Source organism: Citrus sinensis, chromosome 1 (assembly GCF_022201045.2).
Source record: "Citrus sinensis cultivar Valencia sweet orange chromosome 1, DVS_A1.0, whole genome shotgun sequence".
Lineage (NCBI taxonomy): Eukaryota > Viridiplantae > Streptophyta > Magnoliopsida > Sapindales > Rutaceae > Citrus > Citrus sinensis.
The window spans coordinates 1,619,308-1,645,680 of NC_068556.1; the positions used below are offsets into that span (position 1 = coordinate 1,619,308).

The following is a 26,373-nucleotide window of genomic DNA, read 5'->3' on the forward strand; positions in this document are numbered from 1 at the left end:
ACACTTGGGGATCGTCTTGAAAAACCTAAATGCTATATCATTATTTGTAATTTCATTAAATATTACAGATCCAGATGTTATTAGCCTTTCCCTGAGACCTGAGTTGCCTCTCTCTCAGCGTTGGGGGGGCTGAAGGTTCTCTCACACAGTTTACGCCGTTGGTTTGTTGAAATACCTTGCACGTGCGTTTGGGCCCGCAATGCATGGGGCCTGGTTACATTTGCACGTGTCGGAGTCTCTGTGACCCGATTACTCCTCGGGAGGTGGCCCTTTTAAGTTGGTGTGTGTCGTACTGTATTTTATTTGTGTCGTTCAAATATAAATCAATTCGATACAGCATAATTGTAATATGTTTATCCAATTTTTTTTTTAATTTAACTAAAAGATGAATGAATAAATTATGAAAAGAATAAAAATATTGTTTTTAATAAAAAATAAGTCAATATAATATAATTAATTAAATAGTTGTCATAAGCAGTTTATCAAACTTTAAATCCAGACATGATTATTAAACAAATAATTCGAGTCCCATTTATTTATAATTGTATTAAATTTGATCAACCCAAACTTATGCATTTGTGTTTGATGTTCATGTCAAATTAATAAATCATGAAAAAAATTACCTCCTTTTTCTTCATTATTTTCCTCTCCTCGACTTTTATAATATCACACCAGTATTTTCCACTAGATATCTATTGGGACTCCTGATATAATATTTGTCTTATCATATGACAATAATAAATCGGTTTGTTTGGAAGTTTAAAGTGCGGGAACGTCAGAAAAACGTTTAAACCGTCAAGTTTTAAGTTTTTAAAATCCTGCGGTTTTCAAATTTTTTCGGACTTTTCTATTATATATATAAAGTGAGAATGTCATTAAAATATAAAAAAATACAAATTTCAATACAATAATAATTGTATTTTTTTGTCTGTTTATATATTGAAATGTGTATTCTTTTATCTGTTAATGACATCATTATTTTAATAAAGTAGGAATGTCTTCACACACAGGGGGGGAGAGAGAGAGAATGAGAGCTATTAAGCCAGACTTCAAAAAATTAATGAACATCAAACGTTTCTTATAATACTTCAATCAACTAATGAGGCAAGCACAAAGAATATAATTATCATTTATAAAAAAATTAATTTTCTTTTTTATCTACATTACAATCTAATCATATTTCTAATTAAAAATCTGTGGAAATCTCTTATATCATCTATATGATGATAAAGTCTAGATCTACATCTCTTAGCACAAAACCTAAAATGATAATTACTTATGAATAAATATAATTGGAAAGATTTGTTGTCCTTTGATGGTTTATCTTCACAAAGTTTCTATATGAAGTGGTGAAATCAATTAGTTGCTAGTTTTATCCCATCATTCATTTATTTGTTTCTTCTTCCGAATGTGACATATTATTACTTTTATCCATTTAAGCCAAATGTCAAGATTTGGGACCAACGTATTAGTCCATTATTTTTGTTTGAAGAAAATTTGTAGCAAGAGTATTATTGAATGGTTAAAGATCCAGATTTAACATTATACACACTTTTCTTTCCGTAACTCATATTGTGAGAGAAAGTAAGATAAAATTACAAATTATTGTATAAATTTGAGCTTATCATTCATTTCATTCTCCTAACATATCTTCACGTAATGAGCTCAAAATTAATAATAAGAGAAAAAATTATCGATAACATGATAATTATCAATCATGTCATGTCATTTTATATTAATAAATTTATATAGATATTTTAGTACACAAAATTATAGTAGAACACAAATTTCCATTAAAAGTTAAAACACTTGTCCACAACACATTTTGGTTCTCCTTTCTAATTTTTATAATAATTCATAACTATAAGCTATTTTGTTATGGGTGAGGACATTTTTACTCCACAATTCATGTATATCCATCCAATTTGGAAAAGAATATTTTAAAAAACTCACATTATTTTTTAAAAATTTGAGGTAAATAAAAAGTTTCAAACAATTAATCAATTATACACTTTTGTTTCCATAACTCTTTTGACCATTATTGACTATTGATGTAGTTTTAACATAATGTAATTTGATTATTTTACGTTTATAACATAAAATAATTTACTTTATAATATAAAATAACTTAATTATTTAGATAGTGTGCTTTTGTGCTATAAGTTTAAAAAATGAATGAAGATTTAATTGGTCAATGGTTCAATTTTCTTTTTTATTTTGAAATTGTTAAAATTTATATGAATCTTTTACAATTTTTTTTTAAGTGAGATGGGTTTATAAACTTCGTTGGGGGGGGGGGGGGGAATATCATTTTGTAATTTGATTCTGTATGGGGATATTATCATTTAGGTCCCTATTTTTTATATTTATTCAAATAATGATACTTTTTTTTAAAATCCATCAAGTTATTTTTACCATGTCTAGATTTTTTTAAAATTTTTAATATTACAATTTCTTCAAACCAATCCTCAAATTTTAATCCAGCTGCACACATAAAAAAAAAACAAATCTAATCCAACTTGATCCCGTACGTTCCATATGATAATAGAAAATATTTTTCATGTAAATTAAATTCAAATTAATTAAGAATGTAAGATGACCCAACACAATCATAATATTATTATTATAGTTGGTTTTGGTTCAAATAAATTATTAGTGCTGCAGTCAAACCATTGTTAAACTTTCACACCCTTATGGACCTATTAACTACAGGTAAACAAATTATGTCCTTATTTCAATAAATATAAAACTTTAGAAGCTAAAACAGAAAATCTTTCTTTTTAATTTTTTAAAGGTTATTATCATTTAACCACTTCAAGAATTATAAAATATCAAATGTTTAGAAGAAGTCTTATTTCTATCATTTTACTACTATAAATTTTCAAAAATTTTCATTTACTATTTTTCTATTAGGACAGTTAGTTTATGGGTTAATTGGCTAGTATAATATTAAATTCACTCTTTCTGGTCAAATATATAAATAAAAATGTTAAATAATAGACAGAAAACTATTGTTATGCCCTTCAAATATTAATTAATAATCTTAACTATAAATTTATGAATAAACTTGAATTTATTATAACTATAAAAATAGTGAATTACCAAAAATACTTCGGGATATTTTTGTTAAAAAATGCACAATTTATTCTCAAAAATATGAAAGTACTGATTTGATGGATAAGCTTTAGATTTTTTTTAATAGAATGTGCACTTTTTTAACAAAAATATCTTGGGGTACCTTTGTAATTTGTTAGTTTTTATAGTTATAATAAATTTAGAATTATTCATAAATTTATGGTTAAACCTAGTATTTAACAATTTAAGGACATAACATATTTTTTGTCTATTATTTGATACTTTTATTTATGTATTTTACTATAAATGATAAAATTAGTATTTTATCAGTCAACTAACTGGTTAATTAACGATTTTAACAGAAAATAATAAATAAAAGATTTTACAAAGTTATAATAGTACAATAATAAAAACAATAATATTTCTTGAAATTATTTAATATTTTATAATTATTGAAGTAATGAAATAATTTAAAAATAATAATTGCATCATAATAGGCAAATGAACCAATAGAAAACACAAGATTCTCATGTTACTCACACAGACCATATGTGTCAACACGTCAAGTCGAAAACTTTAAAAAAACATCAACAAATTATCTCCTTACTTCAAAAAAACATAAAACTTTAGCAGTTAAAACATAAAATATCTTTTTTTTTTAAGGATTATCGTCATTTAACTACTTCAAAAATTATAAAATATTAAATGTGTACATGAAGTATTGTTTCTTATTATGTTTATACTACAAATTTACAAAAGATTTTACTTCTTTTTTGCTAGGATTGTTAGTTGATTGGTAAAATACTAATTTTACTCTTTATGATAAAATAGACAAACAGAGGTGTAAAATAATAAACATAAAATTATTAGTACGCCCTTCAATTGTTAATTAATTGTTTTAGCCATAAAATTGTGAATAACCCTGAATTTGTTACAATTATAAAAATAGTGAATTGACAAAAGTACCTCTGGATATTTTTGTTAAAAAACACACAATCTATTATAAAGTGTTGATTTTGTAGATAAGCTTTAGGGTTTTTTTTTTTAATAGAATTTTGGTTTTTTAAATAAAAATATCTAGGGGTATTCTTGTAATGTGTTGTTTTTATAGTTATAATAAAGGTGGCGCTTTGAACCCACCAAATTCTTCTCCACACTTGTTTTAAAAAATAAATAAATTATTAAAATTTTTTAAAAATCTTAAAATTATCTTTCACTAATCTTCTACTTTATCATCTTAAGATTGTATATTTCCTCTCTACTCTCGTTTTCTGCAAACTTAATGCTCAAATTCACTCTCTTTTGAATTCAATTTTTTTTTTTTGCCTTTCTTAACAAATCTAAATTATATTTCCTGCTTTCTATATGTTATAATTTTTTTTCTTCATATTAGCTTTTTTGTTTGATAAAAAATAATTTCTTGATATTCATTAACTTTCATGACTAAAAATTTTTTTGATGTTCTTTTTTAAATAGTGAGTTTTATTTCTTTGTTTGTTATATCAATTATTTGTAGTTAAAAGAAAATATATGAATGAAAATTGATGGAATTTGTTAAGTTGAGAAGAAAAAGGAGAAGAAATGGTTAATTAAATAATTTTAAAAAATTATTTGAATAATAAAATTCTTAATTAAAAAAAAGGTGTGAAGAGAAAATTAGTGGGTCCAAAAAATCTCAATATATAATAAATTCAGGTCGCTTATAATTCTATCCTTTAAATGATTATTTAACAATTTAAGGGTGTAATATAATTTTTTTACTATTATTTAATACCTCTATTTATATATTTTATTATAAAAATAAATAAATATTTTATTAGTCAATCAACTGGTCAGTTAATAGTTTTAACTAAAAAATAATAAATAAAATTTTTATAAAGTTATAATAATAAACTAATAAACAATAATTCTTATAATCATTTAATATTTTATATAATTATTGAAGTAGTAAAACAATCATTTTTTTAAGTTTTTGTTATGTTACATGATTATATAGCAGTCGTTGGATTTCATCCAACGGTTGTGAAAATATAAGATAAAAAAAATCATATTATTTTCACAACTATTAGATGAAAATCAAATGACTGCTGTATAATTATGTATATTACATGATTATATAATATAACAACCTCATTTTTTTAATAATTGCATGTAATAACACACCAATAGAAAGCACAGGACTCTCATGTTACTCACACAAACCACACGTGTCAATACGTCAAGTCGAAAACTCTGAAAAAACATTCGTAAATCGTAATCCCCGGTGTGACTCGCACTTTCCTCCTCCAAAGACGACTCGGAGAACTGACTCAGTCTCAGACTGAGACTCAGACTCACTTCCTCTCAATTTTTATCTCACCTCCGATTCCTACCCTCGGCTCAGTAAATCGCTGTAAGATCCTTGAAAAATTTTAACTTTCATTACTGTCAAATTTCAAAATTTGCTAATTTAATTTCATCTTAGGGTTTCCATTATTAAAAGCCTCTAAATTAAATTCAATTATTAGCAATAACTTTGGAAATGAGTTTTGAATTTTGTTTCTTATTTTACGGTGATGAACTACATGAATGCATTAATGATTTTGGCTTTGCTTTCTGGAGTAGGTTTTTAGCGTTAGTGTGGTTGAAATGACTTGCCAAGTGTTTAACCTGATGAGGAAGCTAGCTATGTGAATTTGTTCAATATGATCAACGGTGGTGATCGAGTTTGATGTGAAGGTACCGTTGTTAATTACATTTATGACGCTTGATTAGTCGCTGAATTGTTAGTTTTATTGAGTGCAATGCTGGAAACATGAAAAGACATTTTATAAGCTTAATTGTATCATGACATTTGTTGCCGTGGGTAATGTTGTCTTATATTTGAAACTGAAGTCGTAAGCCGGTGAATTGAGATAATGATTGGGGAATAGCGAATCCTAGTTGAACAATAACCATCAAAGAGTGCTACAACTTTCTCATGCAATAATTGCATATGGCACCAAAATATGAAGCAAAAAGCACGTGGAATATGATCAACGATAATGTACGGTCACTGGACGTGCTTGCAGAATTTACTGATTTGGATGTGTTTAGTTTTGTTAGATTAAGTTGCCAACTTTCAGATTTTTGTTAAGTGTCATCAAGTTGTTAGCAAAATTGTTGCTCACACACTCAGTGCTATACACGTGCTACAATTTCATGTCAGAGCTTTAGAGCATGTGCAGTCTGATTTGAAAAAAAAATTATATTTTTAGTCAATGAACTTGTTTTTGGTTTTTGCAGCTGATGTATTCTGTTATCTACAATGAAAATGTAAGAATTTGTCTTTGTCTTGTCAACCTTAATTCGTCTTAATTTTTGGCATAATAGTAAGTGTTTACAGAGAAATTATCTACTTATATCTTGCAATTTGATTTTTTTTTTTTCCATTCTGTGTTTCAGATGGAAGAAGTTTGTCTCAATAGTGAGCCAGTGTTTGATGAAGGCGATGAATATGAGGGTGATGGAGACTGTCAAGAGGAACGTGGTCATGGAGCTGGTGAAACTCATTTAAAGAGGGATCCCCCTCAACCTACTGTGGGTTTGGAATTTGATTCTTTTGATGAAGCTTACGATTTTTATAATGCGTATGGAAAGGAACGAGGTTTTGGCATCAGAGTAAGCAATTCCTGGTTTAGATCAAAAAGAAAAGAGCGGTACAGAGCAAAACTTAGCTGCAGCAGTGCAGGTTTCAAGAAAAAGAGTGAAGCAAACAATCCAAGACCCGAGACCAGAACTGGTTGTCCTGCCATGATAGTCATTAGACTCATGGACTCTAAAAGGTGGAGAATAGTTGAAGTTGAGCTTGAACACAACCATGCTGTGAGTCCGCAAATCAAACGGTTTTATAAGTCCCATAAAAAAATGATTCTTGCAGCAAGAAGAGCACAACCGCCACCAGAGCCTGTCACTGAAGTGCATACCATTAGGTTGTATCAGACTGCTGTGTGTAATGGATTCACAAATGTTGATGAAAGAGAGGTTTTGATTCCTGTTGATCACTCTAAACATTTGGAACTTAAAGAAGGAGATACGCAAGCAGTATATAACTATTTTTGTCGAATGAAGTTGACAAATCCCAACTTCTTTTACTTGATGGACATTGATGATGATAGCTGCTTGAGAAATGTGTTTTGGGCTGATGCCAGGTCTAGGGCTGCATGCGGCCTTTTTAATGACACTGTTGCAATTGACACAACATGCCTTACTAACAAATATGACATCCCACTGATTTCATTCATTGGTGTGAACCACCATGGACAACAGGTATTGTTAGGCTGTGCCTTCCTTGGACTTGATTCAGTAGAGTATTATGTTTGGATCCTCAGGGCGTGGCTTAATTGCATTTTAGGCCGGCCTCCTGAAGTTATTATCACTGACCAGAGTAAACCCTTGCAAAGTGCTGTCTGCGAGGTTTTCCCAAAAGCTCGTCATTGCTATGGCTTGTGGTATATAATGCAAAGAGTGCCAGAGAAGTTGGGAGGATTGAAGGGATATGAAGCAATCAAAAGGCAATTGAACAAAGCTGTCTACAATTCTTTGAAGATAGTTGAGTTTGAAACTGCCTGGGCTGATATGATAAATCGGCATGGACTTGGGGACAATAGATGGCTTCAAACACTTCATGAAGATAGGCGACGATGGGTTCCAGTTTACTTGAAAGACACATTTTTTGCAGGGATGATCCCTGTCCAAGAAAATGAGAGCTTCAATGCATTTTTTGATGGCTACGTACATAAACATACGTCTTTTAAGGAATTTGTTGACAAATACGATCTAGCTCTACACAGGAAGCATACAAAAGAAGCCGTGGCTGATCTGGAGTCCAGAAATTCATGTTTTGAATTGAAAACAAGATGTAGTTTCGAGGTGCAGCTCTCAAAAGTATATACGAAAGAAATTTTTAGGAGGTTTCAATCTGAAGTTGAGGGAATGTACTCTTGTTTTAATACAAGACGGGTCACTGCTAATGGGCCGATAACAACGTACATTGTAAAAGAACGAGTTGAAGTAGAGGGGAACGAGAAGGAGGTAAAGAACTACGAGGTTCTGTACGAGACAAGTCAGGTTGATATCCGATGCATTTGCAGTTTGTTCAATTACAAAGGTTATTTGTGCAGGCATGCTTTAAATGTACTTAATTATAATGGCATTGAAGAAATCCCATCGCACTACATTCTCGCACGCTGGAGTAAGGATTTTAAGCCCAGGGGTCTTTTTGATCATGACTTCAATGATGTTGACATGTATAACCCTCTTTCCCGGTACCATCATCTATATAAGCTCGCCATTCCTGTTTTGGAAGAAGGGGCCCAATCTCAAGATCATTATGAGGTTGCAGTGCATGAATTGGAGGAATTGTTGAATAGATTAAATCTTGTAGAGGAGAACATAGTTTAAGAAAGATTTAAAGATGTTCCAATGTTTTAACAGGCAAGTTAAAGTCACATGCTTTCTTCCTTTGTAGATTTGATGTACATATCCTCTCTTTTATAGACGCTGGATAAAGAGAATATACATAGAAGAAGCCTCTGAATAAGTCTATGACCTGTGTTCCAACTTCTCAGGAAAATAGCTAAAGTGATATGGCTTGTTAGGTTAATATAGATCAGATTGTGAAGTTTACAAATTCATTGTGAAGTTTGCAAATTCAATCATTATGGTGCCTTACTGGAACAAGAATTTCTGGGATTATGGTGCGACATTAAACTGCTTATAATAGGTAATGAGATGCTGAAGAATAAAAAGATAATTTGTTCAATCTTTGTATCCAGTGAATAAATCTCCTCGTATTCAAATTCGATAAAATTGGGACCTGTGGGAATTTTTGTGGGCACTTATTAAGCATGCAGATTTAGCAGCAACTATGCCGTTGGAAATTGCAAGCGTCTGCAAATTGCTGATGTAAACACTAAACATAACCGATTGGGAAATATGCACGACTGATAAAGCAATCACCTTAATATAAATTTTGCACATCAAATTTTGAAGGCTTTTCCATTTCATCATTAAGTTTCTCTCATTAAGCTTTGTTATTCATCATGATAAATTTTTTCTAAGTCCACGTTCGGCATGTGATTATCATCTTGATCTCAAGGTTCCATACTACTTTCCCTAGTTGATCATCGTAATCTCTTCCCATACTTGATTATCTCAAATTAAATTACAGCCAAATTATCGAAAGCGAATGGGGATCAATTCTGATTCTTTATTCAGCCTTTTGAATAGCTTTCCATCATCATAAGACGTGATGATATATAATAAGAAGACCACAATTAGCCTTGGGGAAATATTAATGGAGACATCGGGGTTTAAGATTTTACACCAAAAAATTAGTCTTTCATGAATTTAAACTCACCAAGTCATACAATATGAACTAGTTTGTATCTCCATGCGAGACATTAACACAAGCATGCACACAAAGATTGCTTCTCAATTCTCATTGCAGCAGCGGAGAAAGCTGAGACTGCAAAATCCCACATACCCATATAGAAGGGGGAAACAAACTAAGAAAAAGAACACAATTTAGATCCCACTCCACTTTAGCCCTCACTGCAGGCAGGTAGGTAGAGTAAGTCCATGGCAAACAAAAGCCAGGACAACATAAACAATCACGAGGATGAGGATAATCAGCGCAACCCTGCAAAAGGAAAGTAAGTTAGTAGGCACCAGTCTCAATGATCTTCTTATCTCTCTTTCAGTCTCAATTAAGTGATCTAATTTTATATGGACATGGATATGTATCATATGTTCCACAGGACAGCTCAAGGAAACATCCCCATGCATGCCTAGTATGCTTAAATGCTTCCAAATGCAAATAGTCATAAATATAAACAAGTATCAGCTAAGAGAACATACGTGAGCTTGACGTTTCTCCACCATACTGTGCTTCTGAAACGCCTAGCCTGCTTTCTGAAGCGGAACGTGTTTCCTTGCATATTAGCAGTTTTATCAACCAACAGTTCCAAGCGGTCACCTCTTTCTAAAACTTTGTCAATGTTCTCTATCATGACATTTCTTACCTATCAAAGGACATTATTGACATGTATGAATCATGAGCACAAGCAAAAATAAAAGATTCGAGCGGAACAACAACAGTTCTAAATTTGTTAAACAACTTTGAAGGCAAAATAAATTTTACGCTCTACAAGCTGTTTATATGTGCATGGGTAATTTATCTTCCATATATGAGAAGGGCATAGGTAAATTAAAATTCAACATCAAGCAAAGAATTTCTGTCAATTGATCACAAAGTTTCAATTAACCACAAAGGCGGCTAGCAGCCATGGAATGTCAGAACGGGCTTTACAAGTAAAGATAAAGCAGTAAAACCTACCTGGCTCATTTCACCTTTAATTCTATTTATCCTATCAGCATTTGGGTCATCTGAATAATACTCCATTTGCTGGCTCAAGACCCTTGAAAATTCATCATTCATGCCATAAGCTTGGGCTGAAAGAACTGCACGGCCGTAAGTCTTCACAAATCTCTGATGAATGTCTTCCAGAAATGCAAAAGGAATTCGCCCTGGACATAACACACAAAAACAGACGAAATGCTAAAATGAAGCAGCAGTAGGATAAAGAATTCTTTTAATGCCATAAATTCCGAGAACATTCGTAGACAACTTGACTAAGGGAATATTTTGCAACTCTGAAAGCACATCAGCTAAACGCACACTTTTTCACTGGGCAGCTAATGTTGCAAACCAAACATAACCTTAACGCCATTCAAAAATATCTACAACACTTCTTCCTCCAACTTATCTACAGAGAGAAGTTAAAAAAATGCCGTTCACTTTTTAAATTACAATATTAAATTCACAGGACTTAGAAAAGATTTTTATGTCCACGCATTCACACAGCTAAGATCTTCAAAGCTGATTGCATTTAATTAGTGTAATAACAGACGGACAGCTGACTCTCATATTAAAAACTAAACCTTCAAAACGAAAATCAAATCACCAAAATTAAGCAAAGCAATCAACGAACAATCTCAAAAAAGGAAAAAAAAATGAAGAAGTGTCAATCAAATTAAAAAAAAAAAAAGAAAAACAAAAAAGGAGATCGAAGAATAGGGGCATACTTCCGGCGGTATCATCCGCCATGCAGAGAACGGTGAGGCCATCGGTGCGCTTGACGTGGAAGATATAACGATCTTGAGAATACGACACGTGGCTGTCATTATTCCCCGGAATCTTATCCAGTATTTGTCTGGCGATGGCGCTGGCGTTGGTGGCCGTGGCGCTGCACTCCGCCAGCACCACCGATCCTCGAGCCACTAAAGAGAAAAGTATCGCCATCTCTCTTTCTCTCTATGCGATTAATTGCTTAATCGCCGATCAATTAGCTACAACACTTCCTCGAGTTGATTAACAATTAATTGACCTAGATCCGCGTTAATTCTCTTTCCTTTTAGTTGTTTCGGCGATCAGAGGCTTGGCTGATATTGTAAATAAATGAAAAATGACTCCGTTTTTTTGGCGGAAAGGCCGGTTATAAATTATTCAGACCAGTAAAGAGGGGCTGTTTCCTGTTTATTTGTGTCTGTGCGTGTTTCGAAGCGGATTTGAACTGTGTAAGAGAGACGCACCGCACGTAGCTACGTGTCTACGTTTTTGTTTTTTGGTTTGTTTGTTTTTTCTTCTCGAGTTTTATTAATTATTATTGGTTTTCTTCTCCTTGTTTCGATAATTATTATTACTGTTTATTTTTGTTAGGAGGCAAATAATATTATCTCAACTCAGGACGTGCCATGTGTTTGATCATTTCAAACTTCAAACATAATAATAATGGTAACGAGTGATTTCCGTTAAAAAAGGTAATTGGTACGACTAGTGTCAGCCCATGTCTCTCGACGCAAATTTTGAAAACTGAATCTCTCTCTCTCTCTCTCTCTCAGAGTTGAAATATTTTAGAGTTGTTTTATAGTGGGCCAAGCCCAACTTCAATGACCCTGGCCCAATTATTTCATATGCGACGCTAGAGCTCTCTGATTTGTGAGTTGTGTGACACCAGAGCGAGTTGCTCAATTCTCTATTCCATCTTTCTATCCATTACTTTTTAAAAGTAACATGTCGTTTTAGTTGTCATAACTTCTCTGGTACCATTTCCAGTTTATATTACTGATAAAGTTGTTTTTCTTTTTTCTTTTTAAATGTTTATACTTCTAATCAATTATCTGGACACAAGGCAACTTCACCAAATATGTATATACATTTACATGCACGTATGTATGTATGTATGTATGTATTTATGTATCTTAAGTGCATACACTCACATTTTTTTAATCTAGATACGTTTTTAGACCGTACAATTTTAAAAAAAGTTAAATAACATATGTATTTTATAAAATATTAGTTAATGTAGACAATAAAAAATCTCATGTCCACATTTTCTCACATGGCAATTTTTATGTTAATTTATCAATCTCATCATGGGTGAGTGCATCTTGAAACATATCCTGATCCGAAATTATAGAACTAGCACTCTTTGGTCACCGAATGTATTTTCCTTCATCAACATTAACAAGCCCCCACCGTTTGGGACCATTAAAGAATACATCCGAAGCATGGACTTGCAGCTTGGTTTCTCTTTCATCAAATTGACCAATCAATGTTGAAAATGGTGATGTTATTGGCAGTAAGAGCACCATGATATTTAAAACTAAACAGAGTATATCTGGAATGAGATATTTTTTTACCACAGCGCCTTCACTCTGCTGAGAATCCTCTAGCTTTTAAAAAAAAAATTGTGATCAAAAGCCATGGCATGTGATTTTGAAAATCGCTTTCAATTGTTCATACAATTAACCTGTGAATGAAAAATGGACATGATACAAGACAAAGGAGTCCCCATACAAGGTTTCACATAGCTGTCCCAATTCTAAAAGTTGGAAGAATCCATTTGTAAACTCTGGTAAGTTATACTAAAATGAATAAAAATTTTGCTGACCAAATAATATTTCTGGTATCATCGTCTTCGTACTAATTTAGACATTTTTGTGTAACGTTTAGATAAAAATGATTAACTTGACAAACTCACCCAAAAGCTCGTTTCAAAATCCAAAATGGTAATTAAGGGGTAAATAAAATCTCCTGTTGGACTTTTCAAAGCCAAAATGATCCGTAATCAGAATTAATTAATACAAGCGAGTACATGGGAGTTTGAACACACGACATTATCTCTGGGAACAAGATTCTCTCCTGATCTGAGCACTACTGAGCTTTTAAGGATCTTTTGTCACATGTCTTTTAGTAGTAATGTATATATAAGATTTAACTTATTTTATTTTTTTATTTATTAACAATCAATTAGTGATTGAGTTATTTACTTAGGACATGATCAGGTAAGGAAAGAATTACTGAATTAGCATTTAAAACATTAGCATTTAAAACAAGATTCAATAGAATTAATAAATATTAATCACTTTACAGGAATGAATTACTGAATTACTGTACCCATAAATGTTCTGTGGATGTAAATCCACCTGGATCGCACTTCAGCTTGCATGCGCACATGCATGAACGCTTATTTGTAGAAATTTCTTAACAGCAAAGAAAAGAGAGCAGCCGACAAAGCTCTAATAAGAAGCAAACAAAAAATCCAAGCAAGTACATTATCGCAATTCTTCACTCTCTTCCACTCAATCAAACTCCCAACATCCACCTCAGAATTCTCCTCTAAATAGGGGCACCCTTCACAGGAGCAAGCCACACAACACAACACGTACGACACGTAGGCAATGGCTTCCAACAACAAGCTTGCTGCTGCCATTTTTGTGCTCTCTGTTCTTTTATCCACAACAATGTCCAGTGCTTGTGGCTCGTGCAACCCTTCACCACACAGGCCGCCGGCCGCTACGCCTCCGCCGGCTACGGCATATTGCCCCACGAACACGTTGAAGCTTGGAGCTTGTGCAGGAGTTCTTGGAACTAATGTTGCTGTAGGAAGCCCACCTTACAGCCAGTGCTGTGCTATACTTGGCGGCTTGGGTGAAGTCGAAGCTGCGCTGTGTCTTTGCCTTGCTATAAAAGCCAATGTTCTTGCGATTGAATTGAACTGGCCAACTAATATTGGGCTCATCCTTAGTCTTTGCAACAGGCCAATTCCCGCAGGCTTCAAATGTGCATAAGAAGCTGAAATGCATATTTCTAGTAAATTAATGCTCCAATTAACTAGGAAGAGATTTTTTTTTTTTTTTTTTTTTGTTGGGTCTATTTCTAGTACCGTGTACGTTCATTGTTTTAATTTGCTAATAACTAGGCAAGACTGTTTGCCTATGCTAGTTGTGATGTGTGTACGCATTAATGTTGTGACTTAATTAATAATTAAAATCATTCTTCTTTATTTCGCAATCAGATGGATTTGATATGACTCCATATGTTACTCTGAATACGTTAATTGCATGCCCGTATATATCACTTAATTACACTCCCATGCGTGAGTACAATCATTTCATAAAATTACAAGATGGTTGTACAGATACAAGACTCTATCGATCAAAAGAGAATATTTACAATGTAAGGTAAAAACTAAAAAGTTATTAGCTAATGGGACAATTCTCCACTTATCCTGACAATTACGTGGTGGAGGACGTACAATTCTTTTTATTGGACATCACAATTTACTAGTGGGTTTGTGGACTTTTCGCATAAATAATGCAACTTCATTTCATCATCAACATATCTAATTTCTTTCCCTTTTGTTGTGTTTGTCTATAGTGTCTATCCAAAACGTAGACAAAGATCAAAAGAATGCAATTAGGGTTTTTGGGATAATGAACTCTGCACGTATGGGTTTGAATCGAAGGTCCTCTTTGTGATCTTCCACAGCTTTCTTGAACTGTCTTGAATTTTCCGATCGATACCGGTGCATGATTAATTCCCAACACAATTCAAGAAAGCTGTGGAAAACTACTAAGAGGATTTGGTCATCAATCTCTCTTTTGATAGAGATCGACGAGAAGCTAGCTTATAATTCACAGATAATTTCTTCTTCCTCTCATTTGCTGCTTATTCTTTTTAATTTAATTTATAATTTAAGCGAGGCTTCAAGATTTTTATGGCTTCTTTTCAAGAGGGATTTGTCATTTGTTACATATTGATATTTTGTATCGTTTTAGATTGAAACAATTTTCTGATTCATTAATCTCGTATCTTTGATCCGTTAATTTGGTTTTGCTTGTAGCAGAGATCGATCATATGCGTCGATCCAGGAATGCTAACACAATCCTGTTGTTTTTATCTTTTATCTTCTTACAGCCAGCAAATCAAACAAATATTTTTTTTTTTGTTTGGCTCGTGCAAAGAAAAATTATTAGCAGAGAGCCTAAGTTAATTCGGAAAGGAAAGAAATTTAGCTGATTCTTAAAATGATGCTTGTATAATTAACACTATACTAATGTTTCAAAAATGTGGAAATTGCATTTGCTTTTTATTCAATTGTGTCTATTTTTAGTTTGGAAATATCAGATTAGTATCATCTCTTGATTTGAGCTATTTGGAGTTTTCAAAGATTTTCTACCACTTATCTTTTAGTATTAGTACTTAATCAGAATTTAGCAACTTTTATTTTTTTATTTATTAACCACCATTCAAATGAATGAATTTTATTTATGAGCAGATAAGAATAAGATAGGGAAGATCCTGATCCGGGAACATAATGCTCATAAGTTTATCATCACCTTAACCAATCAAGTTATTCGCATGGAAAGTATTAATCTCATTTCTTTTTAATTTAAAACGCATCTAAACATAATAACCAACAGTGTGAGTAGTAGCAAACATCAAAATCTCATCTCAAATTATGTGGATTATTGTAGGTGTCATTCACAAGATAAATTATAAAATTCGTAAGATTTAATAGTGAATTTTTGTTATACTATCTCATGAATAACGCATCACTTATCACATCATTTAAGATGAGATTTGGGACTGATACACAATTTGATATGTCTGTCGTTACTCTAAAATTAAGCATTAAATACATTTCTCATATAATTAATTTGGGGTGAGACACGGTTCAAGTCTTCAACTCTTGAACGTGGATTAAAGGAAAAAAAAATTCTTAGAAAAATTAAAAATAGACCCTGCTCAAATATCAATTTGCATCGTATATAACAGTGCTGGTATGGTTAAATTTCTAATTGCAAATAACAATAGATTTGTAAGGTATCAAAAAGAAAACACCAATCTGGGATGGGAGAGACAAGTGAGCGGTAAAATAAGGATCGAAGTTCTTTCGGCACAAATTTGGGAGACAACAAGGTTTTGTCTCGTTAAAACTATAAGATGGCTCCTCTTTAGAGACCAAATAAAGCAAACTATAGATTACATGTTTTGGCCAACTTTACTAGTGGAGGAAGAGAGATTGAATTACAGTGGCCATGGTGAAGATAAGCGAAATTGCTGTTCTCGCCTCCCTCTAGTTTTTAGTTTTCGGAGCAATATTTCTTGTCATATAATAAAAGATAATTTCTTGAACTGCCGTTATATTTATTTTTTGAAAAATAAAAGCAAGCTGGAGAAAAGGAAAATTATGTCTTGGTTGATGTTGGCTAGTGGGACGACAAGATAAGTAGGTGGACATATGACAATAACACACACACTTTTTTCAGGTGTAGGTATCCTTATTTTTTTTTTAAATGCGGACACACTGTTATAATACACTATAAAATCATATGGTTTAATAGCATTAAAATATAACCCTATATTCCGTAGTTTAAATTGTATCTGCATGAAAAAAATGAAGGTGTCCACACTAGAGAAAGACATCCTCTCTTTAATAATATATAGAAAAATATAAATTTCAATACATTAACAGACCAAAAAAGAATAAAAATAAAATAAAGTAAGGATGTCCTTATTAAAGGAGAAAGACTCCTCTCTCTCTCTCTCTCTCTCTGTATATATAACCTTACTTCATGATATTGTTGCCTCAATTATCAACAGTAGAGGCTCACGTTAATTTATCAGCTAGCCAAATTAGCCAACTCGGAATAACATATGCAGTTTGATTTTGGCTTTTGAGTCAATCATGCATCCTTTACTGGAATTACCAAACTAGCTACTTGTGCTTTCGTGTGTTTATATATATATATGTATAGTTGAAATTTGAACAATGTTCTACTTTGAAATGGAAATGCAACCTAATTGTTTAACTCACTGGATACAAAGTAGGGATGGCAAAAATCCCCACGGGGACGGGTACCCTCGGGGATTTTCCCCATTCGGGGAGGGTATGGGGATAATTTTATACCCAATTTTTTATTCGGGGAGGGGACGGGGAAAATTTTTTACCCAATTTTTTATTCGGGGAGGGGACGGGGATGAGGTGGAATCCCCATCCCCTACCCATTTCCCCATTTTAATTTTTAATTTTATTTTTATTTTTAAAATTACTAATAAATAAATAACAAAATTATAAATATTGTTAAAAATAATAAATATCAAAATATTTATATTATTAAATGCTAATAGGTATCCTACATTAGCTCGAATTGCTAGAGATATTTTGGCAATTCCAATTACAACAGTTGCTTCTGAATCAGCTTTTAGCACCGGTGGTAGAGTTGTGAGCCCACACCGTAATAAACTTCATCCAAGCACATTGGAGGCCTTAATGTGCTGTCAAAGTTGGTTACGAGCTTACAATAACAATATGAGTTTATTTTACATTGTGATTATATTATACAGTTATTAATATTTGCACTTATAAGTTACTTTACTTATATTATTTTCATTGTTTTATAATTATTTTAATAATTTATATTTTGAATGTGACTTTGTAATGGATCAATATTAATGTAAGATATATTTTGAACTTTATTTTTATCTGAATTTTTTATTTTAATATGATTAATTTAAAATCGAAAATAAAAATAATGTATTAGACTATTAGTTATTCGGGGACCGGGGACCCTCGGGGATCCCCTGTTATTATTCGGGGAGGGGATGGGGATTCTCTCAAGTAATTCTGACGGGGACGGGGAGGGGACGGGGACATATGCAAAATATCGGGGATGGGTATGGGGAGATTAGTCCCCTCCCCTCCCCTCCCCATTGCCATCCCTAATACAAAGCTCTTTCCAGTCTCAATGCAATTACGCTTCAGAAATATTTTGGTTCCTCCACTACTCGTGTATAAATTAAAGACCTTTTAGTGTAGCACTTGCATATGATTCTAATTCGGTTATCTATTGGATTTTTGTTGTGATTTCTATAAATTACAAGAACAACAGATTTAAAAATGGTAGTAATCTAACAAATATATTTTAAAAGAACACGAAATTATGTATCCCAACAAATTTTATTGGGATATCAACATAAATTCACCATTTGAATGAGAAGTGATAAAGTTTAAGAGTGACGCTTACCGTGTCATTCATTCAATAGTTCTTTGAAATTATCTTATTATGATAGTTGTTGTTTAGTAACATGTCATTTTGGATGCATAGTTTTTATCTTAATTTTGTAAAGATGTCATTACTCAAAGTTTAATGACTTATCACACCAGTTTATGAAAGAATGCATGTCATATTATTTAGGATCTATTTTTTTATATGAACTATCGTGAATTTTTAAAGATTTAGTATCATCTTTTCTTAGTATTAATATATGATTAGGATTATGATTCAATTATTTTTTATTTTTTAATTTATTAACCATTAATTACTTAACTAAATTTTACTCTCGGGAGAACTCATGATCTCAAAATTTTGGTGTATCGCGAATCCTATTGATTGAATTGATTAGGGTCACTTAATCCTTTGTGAGATTCAATTGGTTGCTCGTAAAGGATACTCTAAATGCACCCTACGTCATTCCGATTATACTTTTTAAACAAAAGTGGTGCAAGAACTTAGAAAGAGGATATATTTAAGAACTGACTACATGTAGCCCATTACCGAAGGCCCATTTGGAAGCCTTTTGCAAAAGACAAAGCAGAAAGGGTCCAAATTACTCTCCCTTCTCCTGCCGGGAACTTCAAGGCAAAATTGCAAATTCCTGAAGCAGACAGTTTGGTAAAAAGCTTATTTTTATTTATTTATTTAGATTTTAATTCCGGCCAGGCAATAGGCAAAATAAGCTAAATTAAAATTGGAAAAAAGGTGGGAATTAATTGATTTTTGGCCCGACTCTATTTCTCTGAACAAAGAGTGGAACGAAGAAAACGCGAAAGAGGAGATCAAAGGGACAAAAGCGACGCAAAGCGGGTGGTGACGTCATCGTCTCACAGGGGGCTCCATCTCGCCACACGTTTAGTTAAAATTCCCTTGTTCAAGAATCAGGAGCCGCGGTGTCCTTTAAGCAATTAGCAGCACCGACTTCTCTGACTTGTCTCGGAAATGAAACTAAATGAATTGAAAATTCAGACCTCTGTAGTGTTAGCTCGTCCGATCCGATTACAAGATCCCTAATCAATAGTTTTAGGGATTAAATTGAGCTGGTTAGCCAAAACAAAAAATAAAAAAATTGAAGTGACAGTGACAGTCTAGAACAGAGACGGCGATGAATCAGAGACGGAGTCCACCGAAGCACAGACACGACGGCACTTCGCCGCTTCCTTTGGGGATGGATTGGAGCCCTGCGCCTCGTAAATGGGTGAGTTTTCTCTAATTTTTTCGTTTACTTCTCAATTTTTTTTAATTAATTTCAGTTTGTTCTTTTGACTTTTGACCTGGCATTTTTTTTTCCATTTTGGTGATAGTGAGAATTTAATGAAATGTGACATTTTTTTTTTTTTACGATTAACGATTGATCAATAATTTGGAGCTTTTGGCGATTGTTTATGCGTGTTTAATTAACGCTGCGTTGGTTATTTTCGTAATCATGATCGATCAAGTGCAAATCTCGGATTGAGTTTAATTGGCAAAATGTGTAAATTCTTCTCCAAATCAGTTTTGATTTGGAAAGAGACGAGATTTAGGATTATAGAACGTTTATTATTGAAGCTAAGGGGTTTTCTTTTCATAAATGCAACATGAAATGTAATGCCGTAATAAGCGGAAATAGTTTGACATTCACTTTGCTAGCATGCTTTATATGCTTTTTATGGTATCTCACACAATAGCAGTATTCTCGATCGATATAATATCGTCACAATGATTTATTTATTTATAAACGGGAAGGATAAAAATGTCCTGGGATCCTTAATAAATTTGTTTCTTTATGCAGAATGGACGGGACACTGTTTGGCCTCATGATCCTCGCACAGGATGGAGTTACTGTGTCACAATACCTTCCTGGGTTGTCTTACCAAAATCTAGAGATTCAGATCCTGTAGTGGTAATCAAATTTAATGACTTCTGTTTTTGTCCATACTGATTACTGAGTGTTAGATATTGTTTTTTATTTATCTTTTGTGGTTGAATGATGTATTCTGATTTTGATTTCGTATGGTCAAATTTATTTTTCTTATCGGCTTGTGCAAGATCTAAAACTTTCTATAGCATAAATAGGGAATCTAATAAATTACCATTTAATATCTACACCCAAGCTTCGCATGGTAGAAACTTTATTTAAAATTTAGTATAATGCTGTTAAAATCACACTCGCCTAGATCTGTTTCTCTACATATTTTCCCGTGATTTGTTTTTCTGCTTATCTTCTGTAAATATATTTGGTGGAGATAACATATGTTATGCATCATCATTTTTTTTTTTTTTAACTGTTAGGCAGATGCTCTTAACTTTTTTATGACACCTTCCCAGCATTGCACATTTTAACATTCTTAAGGGGCAGTTTTACAGGGTTCAGGTTGGTTTACAATCACCAGAAGGGATCACAACTACACGAGGAGTGTTGAGAAGATTTAATAATTTTCTGAAGTTATTTACTGATGTAAGTCTTTCTAATTTTTTCACTTTTGGAAATCGGGGACTTCTGTTTTTATCAGAATGTAACTACTTGTGTGTTTAATTATTTTATTGAAATTTATCTTGTTTACACATTAAAATGCACTCATTTTAAGGTCATCACTCTTATTGTTATTCTCTTTCTTGCAGCTTAAAAAGGCATTTCCCAAAAAAAATATTCCCCCAGCTCCACCCAAGGGATTGTTGCGTATGAAAAGCAGGGCACTGTTGGAAGAGGTAGGAAATTTGTTGCATACTCTTTTTCGGTTTACATACTTTGGTGCCAGGACTCTATACAACCATTTTTTCTATTGAAAAGTAGGTGTCAGATTCTTGAGAACACGGTAGGCGTGCCATCCATTCCTAGTACTTGCATATACAATTACGGAGGTGACTTCCATGTAACCTGTAAAAAATATATAGGGACGAGGGTACCTTGCATTATTTGTGGCTAAGAAACTTGTAGATTCATAGTCATTTAACACATTCATCAGGGAAACGAATAACGGTTTTTATGTTTGTGTAAGAATATGACACTTGTGTTCATGTCTGCTAACCATAGCTGTTGTATAGTCCACTGAGGTATCTATTCTCCTTTTCCTTTTCTTTGTTTATTTTTGGTGTATGTGTTGTCTTCATCGAGATACATAAAACAGTTTTTTTTTTCTTTTTCTTCTCATTCACTCAGAAATACATTGTCAGAGACTTACCTTCTTCTATATTATGGCAAATATTCTCAAAAGGCTTCATTCTGTTGCAGAGAAGGTGCTCCTTGGAGGAGTGGATGACAAAGCTACTCTCTGACATTGACTTATCTAGAAGCGTCTCTGTGGCATCCTTTCTTGAATTGGAAGCTGCTGCGAGGTCGTGTATGTGCCATTTTAATGCATTAAGTGTTTGAGAAATTTGTTTTGTGCCATGAATGTTTTTCCTAATGTTTGAAAGCGGATTTGTAATTGATTTATTGTAATCTTTGTGCATATATACTATTTTTTTCTCCTGGATGATGAAATTGTCTGTATCATTATTTTGGAGTTTTGACATTTATATATTTCTTATCAGCATTTCAAGATGTAAACCAGAACGCATCAGAAGCAAATCCTTCTAGCAATAGCACTATTTCTTCACTTCAAATGCCTTCCGACTCAGGCTTCACTCTTATTGGCAGTTCCTCAGTCACTTCTGATTATGGTAGTGATACAGCTTATGAGACATCTGAACTTGGAACCCCAAAATTAGGAAGGGATAACGGTTCTGAAATTGGCGTGGAGGATCTGACGCTGGATGAAGATTTGACAAGCCCTATAGAAAATCTCGTAAAGTATGGAATGTCCAACATTGATGAAGGATTGTTCATGGGACAGACTATATTGGAGCAACTTGAAGGTTTTCCTAGGCATAAAGCACATGCCCAACAACATCCCAACAATGCTACAGGGAAGAATGTGAACAATGGAAATGTTTCTAAAGCTTTATTCCTTTCTGGCAATGGGATGGACCTTTTCTCTGAGCCAGAGCCTGGTAAGGTAATTGGTCATGCACGAAAGCTATCAGCTGATAGTGTTAGAAGCGATGCAAGTTCCATAAGAGGTAGCGAAATTTCAAACTTTGGCATTCCAAATTCATCTGCTGATGGCTCTCCTGGCCTTCATAGATGTGCTGAGGTTTCAAGTAGCAGGGAAATTCTTGGCAACTCAGACTTGCAGTTTTCAGGAGATGCAGAACTAGTTATTCCATTGGATCAGCGCCATAAATTGAGTAGGGTTCTTTTAACAATGGAGCGGAGATTAGTGACTGCAAAAACAGACATGGAGGATCTTATAACAAGATTAAATCAAGAAATGACAGTGAAAGATTATCTAATGACAAAGGTATAAAACAATATGCTTTCTAGTTATCAATGCTGGGTTTTGTTGATTGACTGTGATTGTTTGAGTAGATGTACATTTTGCTTCTATCCTGATTATATAGATATTGTACGTTTTGCTTCTATCCTGATTATATACCTATTGTTAATGTATTTGAGCAAAACTATCAGTTCTGTAGCCTTATATATTCCTTATCTGCATTTTTGCGCTCCAAATGATGAAATCGGCCTTTCAGAAGAAATTTCCAAACTCAATTGCTCTCCCTCATACTAATTTACCACACAAAGATTCAGATAACCCTTTTCTTTTTCCACTGGATACTTGCATAACTGCTTTTGTGGCTTGGTTTGAGATAGGGAGTTATAGCTGATTCTAGCCTTAGAGGTGACTGGGTATACTTTTGTAAATCACAAACAGTCCTAGTTTTGGTTTTCTCAGTGGATAGCTGGTCCACTATCTGTTTTAAATTTTCTGCATTAATACATTTTTGAGTTTCTTGTCAAAAATAAATAAATAAATTATGCATTGTATGTTAATTGAACTTTTCTTCATGTAAAGGTAAAATTGCTTTTGCTCTTACAAAGGTCCAGGATTTGACATATTTTTATTGATACAACAGCCTACTGATGATATAACTGATTGGTGTGGATATAACTGATTGTATCTCTTCAGGTTAAGGATTTGGAAGTGGAACTTGAAACTACTAAACAAAAAAGTAAAGAAACCTTACAGCAAGCTATTTTGAGCGAGAGGGAAAGGCTAACACAAATGCAATGGGACATGGAGGAACTTCGGCAGAAATCCTTGGAAATGGAATGGAAGTTGAAGTCAAAACAGGTAATTTATTTACCAATTATTTGTCTAGTTTTTCGCCTCTAGCCTTTTTCTTCTGAAAATTGTACTTATGGAGGATGTTTTCTAACAAAGAATGAGAGACAGGGAGATGAGAGAGACATTACTTGAATCTTCAGGCACCCCTTAAATTCCATTCATTTATGAAAGAAATATCCAAAGGAGAACACAAAATTTTTAGTTTTGTGCATATGAGACGCATTTTATTTCTCAACATTGTCAAACAGAAACATGAGAATTTCATACAGTTACTCTTGTGCTACTCTGATATCATCCGTTTTAATGTTTTTCAAGGTTACATATTCCTTTATCTTGGATGTCAATTTTTATTCCATAAACTGTTGTGTTACCTGCAAATAAAATTAGTTGCATGACAGTTTCATTTGTTTGTTGGCAGAAACACATGTAACTAACTCAGTAATGCTCTTGATTCTCCCATTAATTATTTTTTTTAAAAGTAAAAACTGAATGGATGTCTTTATCATAAAGAATTGAAATTTAAATAATGATGTACGAAAGTGCTGCAGGATGGAAACCCACATGCAGAGTCAATGGAAGAATCCACTGTCAAGGATAAAAATGTGTTGCAGGAGTTGGATGCTACTAAAGAGCAACTTGAGAATTTGTCAAAGCGATATGAAGAGCTAGAGGCAAAGTCTAAAGCAGATATCAAAGTTCTTGTTAAAGAGGTTAAATTTCTCAGAAGCTCACAAATAGGACTGAAACAGGAGCTTAGTCAAATGCTGAATGAGAAATCCAAGACCGAGGTAATTTGCTACTCTGCTAGCTCATTTGTTTTATGTCAGGTTTCTGTCTTTAAGAAGTATTATGCTTGCCATGAGAACCTATATCCTTAAGCATTTTACTTCTGTTAAAATAAATTACCGGCTTGAGGCGTTTTTAAGTTTTTGTTTTAAGTTAAGGTATTTGTTAGCTGCCATGTTTTTGGGGACCTTTTTTATCCTAAAATTACATAGAACTCTTGATTGTTGTCTGAATGTAGTACCCTATTGCAATTCTCCAAATGTTATTTTATGGTTTCATTTTAATTTTGTATCAAATTAGTAGATAGAGAATAAGAGAAATTACATTAAGATTCTGAAATGTGGTAAATTTGTTCAGGAACTTCTTCAACAAGAAAGACAAACTCATAACCACATGAAAACAGTTAGAGAAAAGCTGCTACATGAATGCAGGATTCTTCTGAACCGGTTTCAAGCATGCAATGCTAATTTGTACGCTGAAGAAGAGGATAATGTTATATTGGAATCTTCCTCAGCAGCTGATGCTCTAGCTTTGCTGACTTCATCAGATGACCAAATTTCTCTTCTTATAACCGAGGTACTTAGTACAATTTTCCATCGGTACACTGTTTGCAACCTTTTAAACTTGTTTGGTTTTCTCAATATCAACACTTGGTTGAGTCCCTTTTTCTCCCTCTGTTTGGAGGCTTGTACAGCCTCATAGGAGATAAGGCAATTAAGAGTCAGAAATGGCAGCTGTCTCAGCATGTCTAGGCTTATGGATCTTATGAATACTAGGTTTCATACTCTCCAACATCTTTGTTTGAACATACCTCCCAAAAGTGTAAACTGGGGTGAAGCCTATGTTCATGGTTGATCGTGGGATAAGATAAAAATGGAAAGAACAAGAAAAATTAGGTTTGTTCACATTTGGTGCAAATTAGAGAGATGGAATCACAAGGCTATAAAGGATATGATTAAAGTAATGCTTAATCACTTAGTAGACACAGCATGCTCATAACTTATTTAAGTTGTCATTGCATTAATTCTGTCCAAGTTTGAGAGTTCCAGGCTTTTGCAAGCCTCAATGAATATTGCAGCTGCTCGTGTTTTCCATTGCATTAATACTGTCCAAGTTTGAGAACTCCAGGCTTTTGCAAGCCTCAATGAATATTGCAACTACTCATGTTTTCCATTCTGACCGTTGCACTATCGGCCTTATTAGCCGTCCATTACTTGTTTCACATTAAATTTATTTTTCCAAAAAATTGATCAGGCACAACTATTAGCTGAAGATAGTAAAGCTGCTGCTTCCGCTGATGTTGAAAAAGCTCATGATAATGACGTCTGTACAAGAACGGATAATGAGTTAAGGGAAGTAATAGCAGATATCTTAGTTGATAATGCAAAATTGAGAAAACAGGTGAATTCTGTTTTACGCCGAGCTCTCCTTTTTAGGAACAATGAGTCACCTCCTCCTTCAAGTGATAATTTGCTGGATGATTCATCAGAAAGATGAAATGGAATTAATATTTGTATCCTTTTTTATCTCGGAACATGATGATGCTGTCCCGTCTAGTACATAACATCCTTCATCTACTGTCCTTACACTTGGAATTTTGTGGTTCCATGAAAGTTCTCAGAGAAAAAGGGTTTGCTTTCTTCTACTCTAATGTTGTATTCTTATGTTCATAGACTTGAATAAATAATCAGTCAAAAGATGAGAAAAAGAAAATCATGAAAATGCGTACACATCTGGCCCTTTTATTTTATTTTTTTTAAAATTTTGTTGGGGTTACATATAGGTTAGTTTGTACTGCTTTTTTCCATGGCAAACTTGTTTTAAAGAATACTGACACTTTTGTTCCTGGTAATCTTACTTAGTGTAATGAGACAATAGTGTCATTCTCTTAAATTATAATGCACGAATTTGATAATGGATACCAATGGGGTTGAGG

At 33.2% G+C, this 26,373-nt stretch overlaps 4 protein-coding genes and 1 non-coding gene across 8 annotated transcripts; 4 read left to right on the forward strand and 1 right to left on the reverse strand.

Moving 5' to 3' along the window:
* Positions 1 to 5,290: 5,290 nt before the first annotated feature.
* Positions 5,291 to 8,640, forward strand: LOC102629194 (protein FAR1-RELATED SEQUENCE 6-like). 2 transcript variants are annotated; one of them, XM_006483329.4, is made up of 4 exons: positions 5,291 to 5,467; positions 5,680 to 5,793; positions 6,340 to 6,369; positions 6,499 to 8,640. In XM_006483329.4, the coding sequence occupies exons 3-4, from the start codon at positions 6,343 to 6,345 to the stop codon at positions 8,494 to 8,496; spliced, it is 2,025 nt and encodes a 674-aa protein (XP_006483392.1). In that variant the 5' UTR covers positions 5,291 to 5,467; positions 5,680 to 5,793; positions 6,340 to 6,342; the 3' UTR covers positions 8,497 to 8,640. The 2 variants fall into 2 exon arrangements, with proteins under 2 accessions (XP_006483392.1, XP_006483393.1); XM_006483330.4 differs by lacking the exon at positions 6,340 to 6,369 and having other exon boundaries at positions 5,292 to 5,467.
* A 773-nt stretch (positions 8,641 to 9,413) lies between these two features.
* On the reverse strand, positions 9,414 to 11,716 carry LOC102628925 (vesicle-associated membrane protein 711). Its single transcript, XM_006483327.4, has 4 exons — positions 11,182 to 11,716; positions 10,433 to 10,623; positions 9,955 to 10,118; positions 9,414 to 9,736 (listed from the first exon to the last, which is right to left on the reverse strand). Exons 1-4 carry the CDS (start codon positions 11,396 to 11,398, stop codon positions 9,646 to 9,648), a joined length of 663 nt encoding a protein of 220 aa, XP_006483390.1. The 5' UTR covers positions 11,399 to 11,716; the 3' UTR covers positions 9,414 to 9,645.
* A 2,001-nt stretch (positions 11,717 to 13,717) lies between these two features.
* LOC102628646 (14 kDa proline-rich protein DC2.15) lies at positions 13,718 to 14,452 on the forward strand. The gene has a single exon (XM_006483326.4). The coding sequence runs from the start codon at positions 13,840 to 13,842 to the stop codon at positions 14,227 to 14,229; it is 390 nt and encodes a 129-aa protein (XP_006483389.1). The 5' UTR covers positions 13,718 to 13,839; the 3' UTR covers positions 14,230 to 14,452.
* Positions 14,453 to 14,901: 449 nt separating this feature from the next.
* Positions 14,902 to 15,054, forward strand: MIR396A (microRNA MIR396a). Its single transcript, NR_129313.1, has one exon. It is a non-coding gene; the product is annotated as a microRNA MIR396a (primary transcript).
* A 4,013-nt stretch (positions 15,055 to 19,067) lies between these two features.
* On the forward strand, positions 19,068 to 26,167 carry LOC102628153 (PX domain-containing protein EREL1). Of its 3 annotated transcripts, XM_006483324.4 has the most exons (10): positions 19,075 to 19,699; positions 20,273 to 20,383; positions 20,840 to 20,938; positions 21,103 to 21,189; positions 21,713 to 21,821; positions 22,015 to 22,823; positions 23,493 to 23,657; positions 24,200 to 24,439; positions 24,795 to 25,013; positions 25,692 to 26,167. In XM_006483324.4, exons 1-10 carry the CDS (start codon positions 19,607 to 19,609, stop codon positions 25,932 to 25,934), a joined length of 2,175 nt encoding a protein of 724 aa, XP_006483387.1. In that variant the 5' UTR covers positions 19,075 to 19,606; the 3' UTR covers positions 25,935 to 26,167. The 3 variants fall into 3 exon arrangements, 2 of the variants coding, with proteins under 2 accessions (XP_006483387.1, XP_052293141.1); XR_008053151.1 differs by lacking the exon at positions 25,692 to 26,167 and having other exon boundaries at positions 19,068 to 19,699; positions 24,192 to 24,439; positions 24,795 to 24,941; XM_052437181.1 differs by lacking the exon at positions 19,075 to 19,699 and having other exon boundaries at positions 20,848 to 20,938.
* The last annotated feature ends 206 nt before the right edge of the window (positions 26,168 to 26,373 follow it).

What these genes read in the sequence shown, in the direction of transcription:
- LOC102628925 (XM_006483327.4), bottom strand. Translation starts at nt 11,398, where the DNA reads ATGGCGATACTTTTCTCTTTAGTGGCTCGAGGATCGGTGGTGCTGGCG. An exon ending in GGCGGATGATACCGCCGGAA is followed by an intron (nt 10,624 to 11,181) that starts GTATGCCCCTAT and finishes TGTTATGTCCAG; the next exon opens with GGCGAATTCCTTTTGCATTT. An exon ending in TGGAGAAACGTCAAGCTCAC is followed by an intron (nt 9,737 to 9,954) that starts GTATGTTCTCTT and finishes TTCCTTTTGCAG; the next exon opens with GGTTGCGCTGATTATCCTCA.
- LOC102628153 (XM_006483324.4), top strand. Translation starts at nt 19,607, where the DNA reads ATGAATCAGAGACGGAGTCCACCGAAGCACAGACACGACGGCACTTCG. An exon ending in GCCCTGCGCCTCGTAAATGG is followed by an intron (nt 19,700 to 20,272) that starts GTGAGTTTTCTC and finishes TTCTTTATGCAG; the next exon opens with AATGGACGGGACACTGTTTG. An exon ending in GGAAGTTGAAGTCAAAACAG is followed by an intron (nt 23,658 to 24,199) that starts GTAATTTATTTA and finishes AAAGTGCTGCAG; the next exon opens with GATGGAAACCCACATGCAGA.
- LOC102629194 (XM_006483329.4), top strand. Translation starts at nt 6,343, where the DNA reads ATGTATTCTGTTATCTACAATGAAAAT. An exon ending in CTGTTATCTACAATGAAAAT is followed by an intron (nt 6,370 to 6,498) that starts GTAAGAATTTGT and finishes TCTGTGTTTCAG; the next exon opens with ATGGAAGAAGTTTGTCTCAA.
- LOC102628646 (XM_006483326.4), top strand. Translation starts at nt 13,840, where the DNA reads ATGGCTTCCAACAACAAGCTTGCTGCTGCCATTTTTGTGCTCTCTGTT.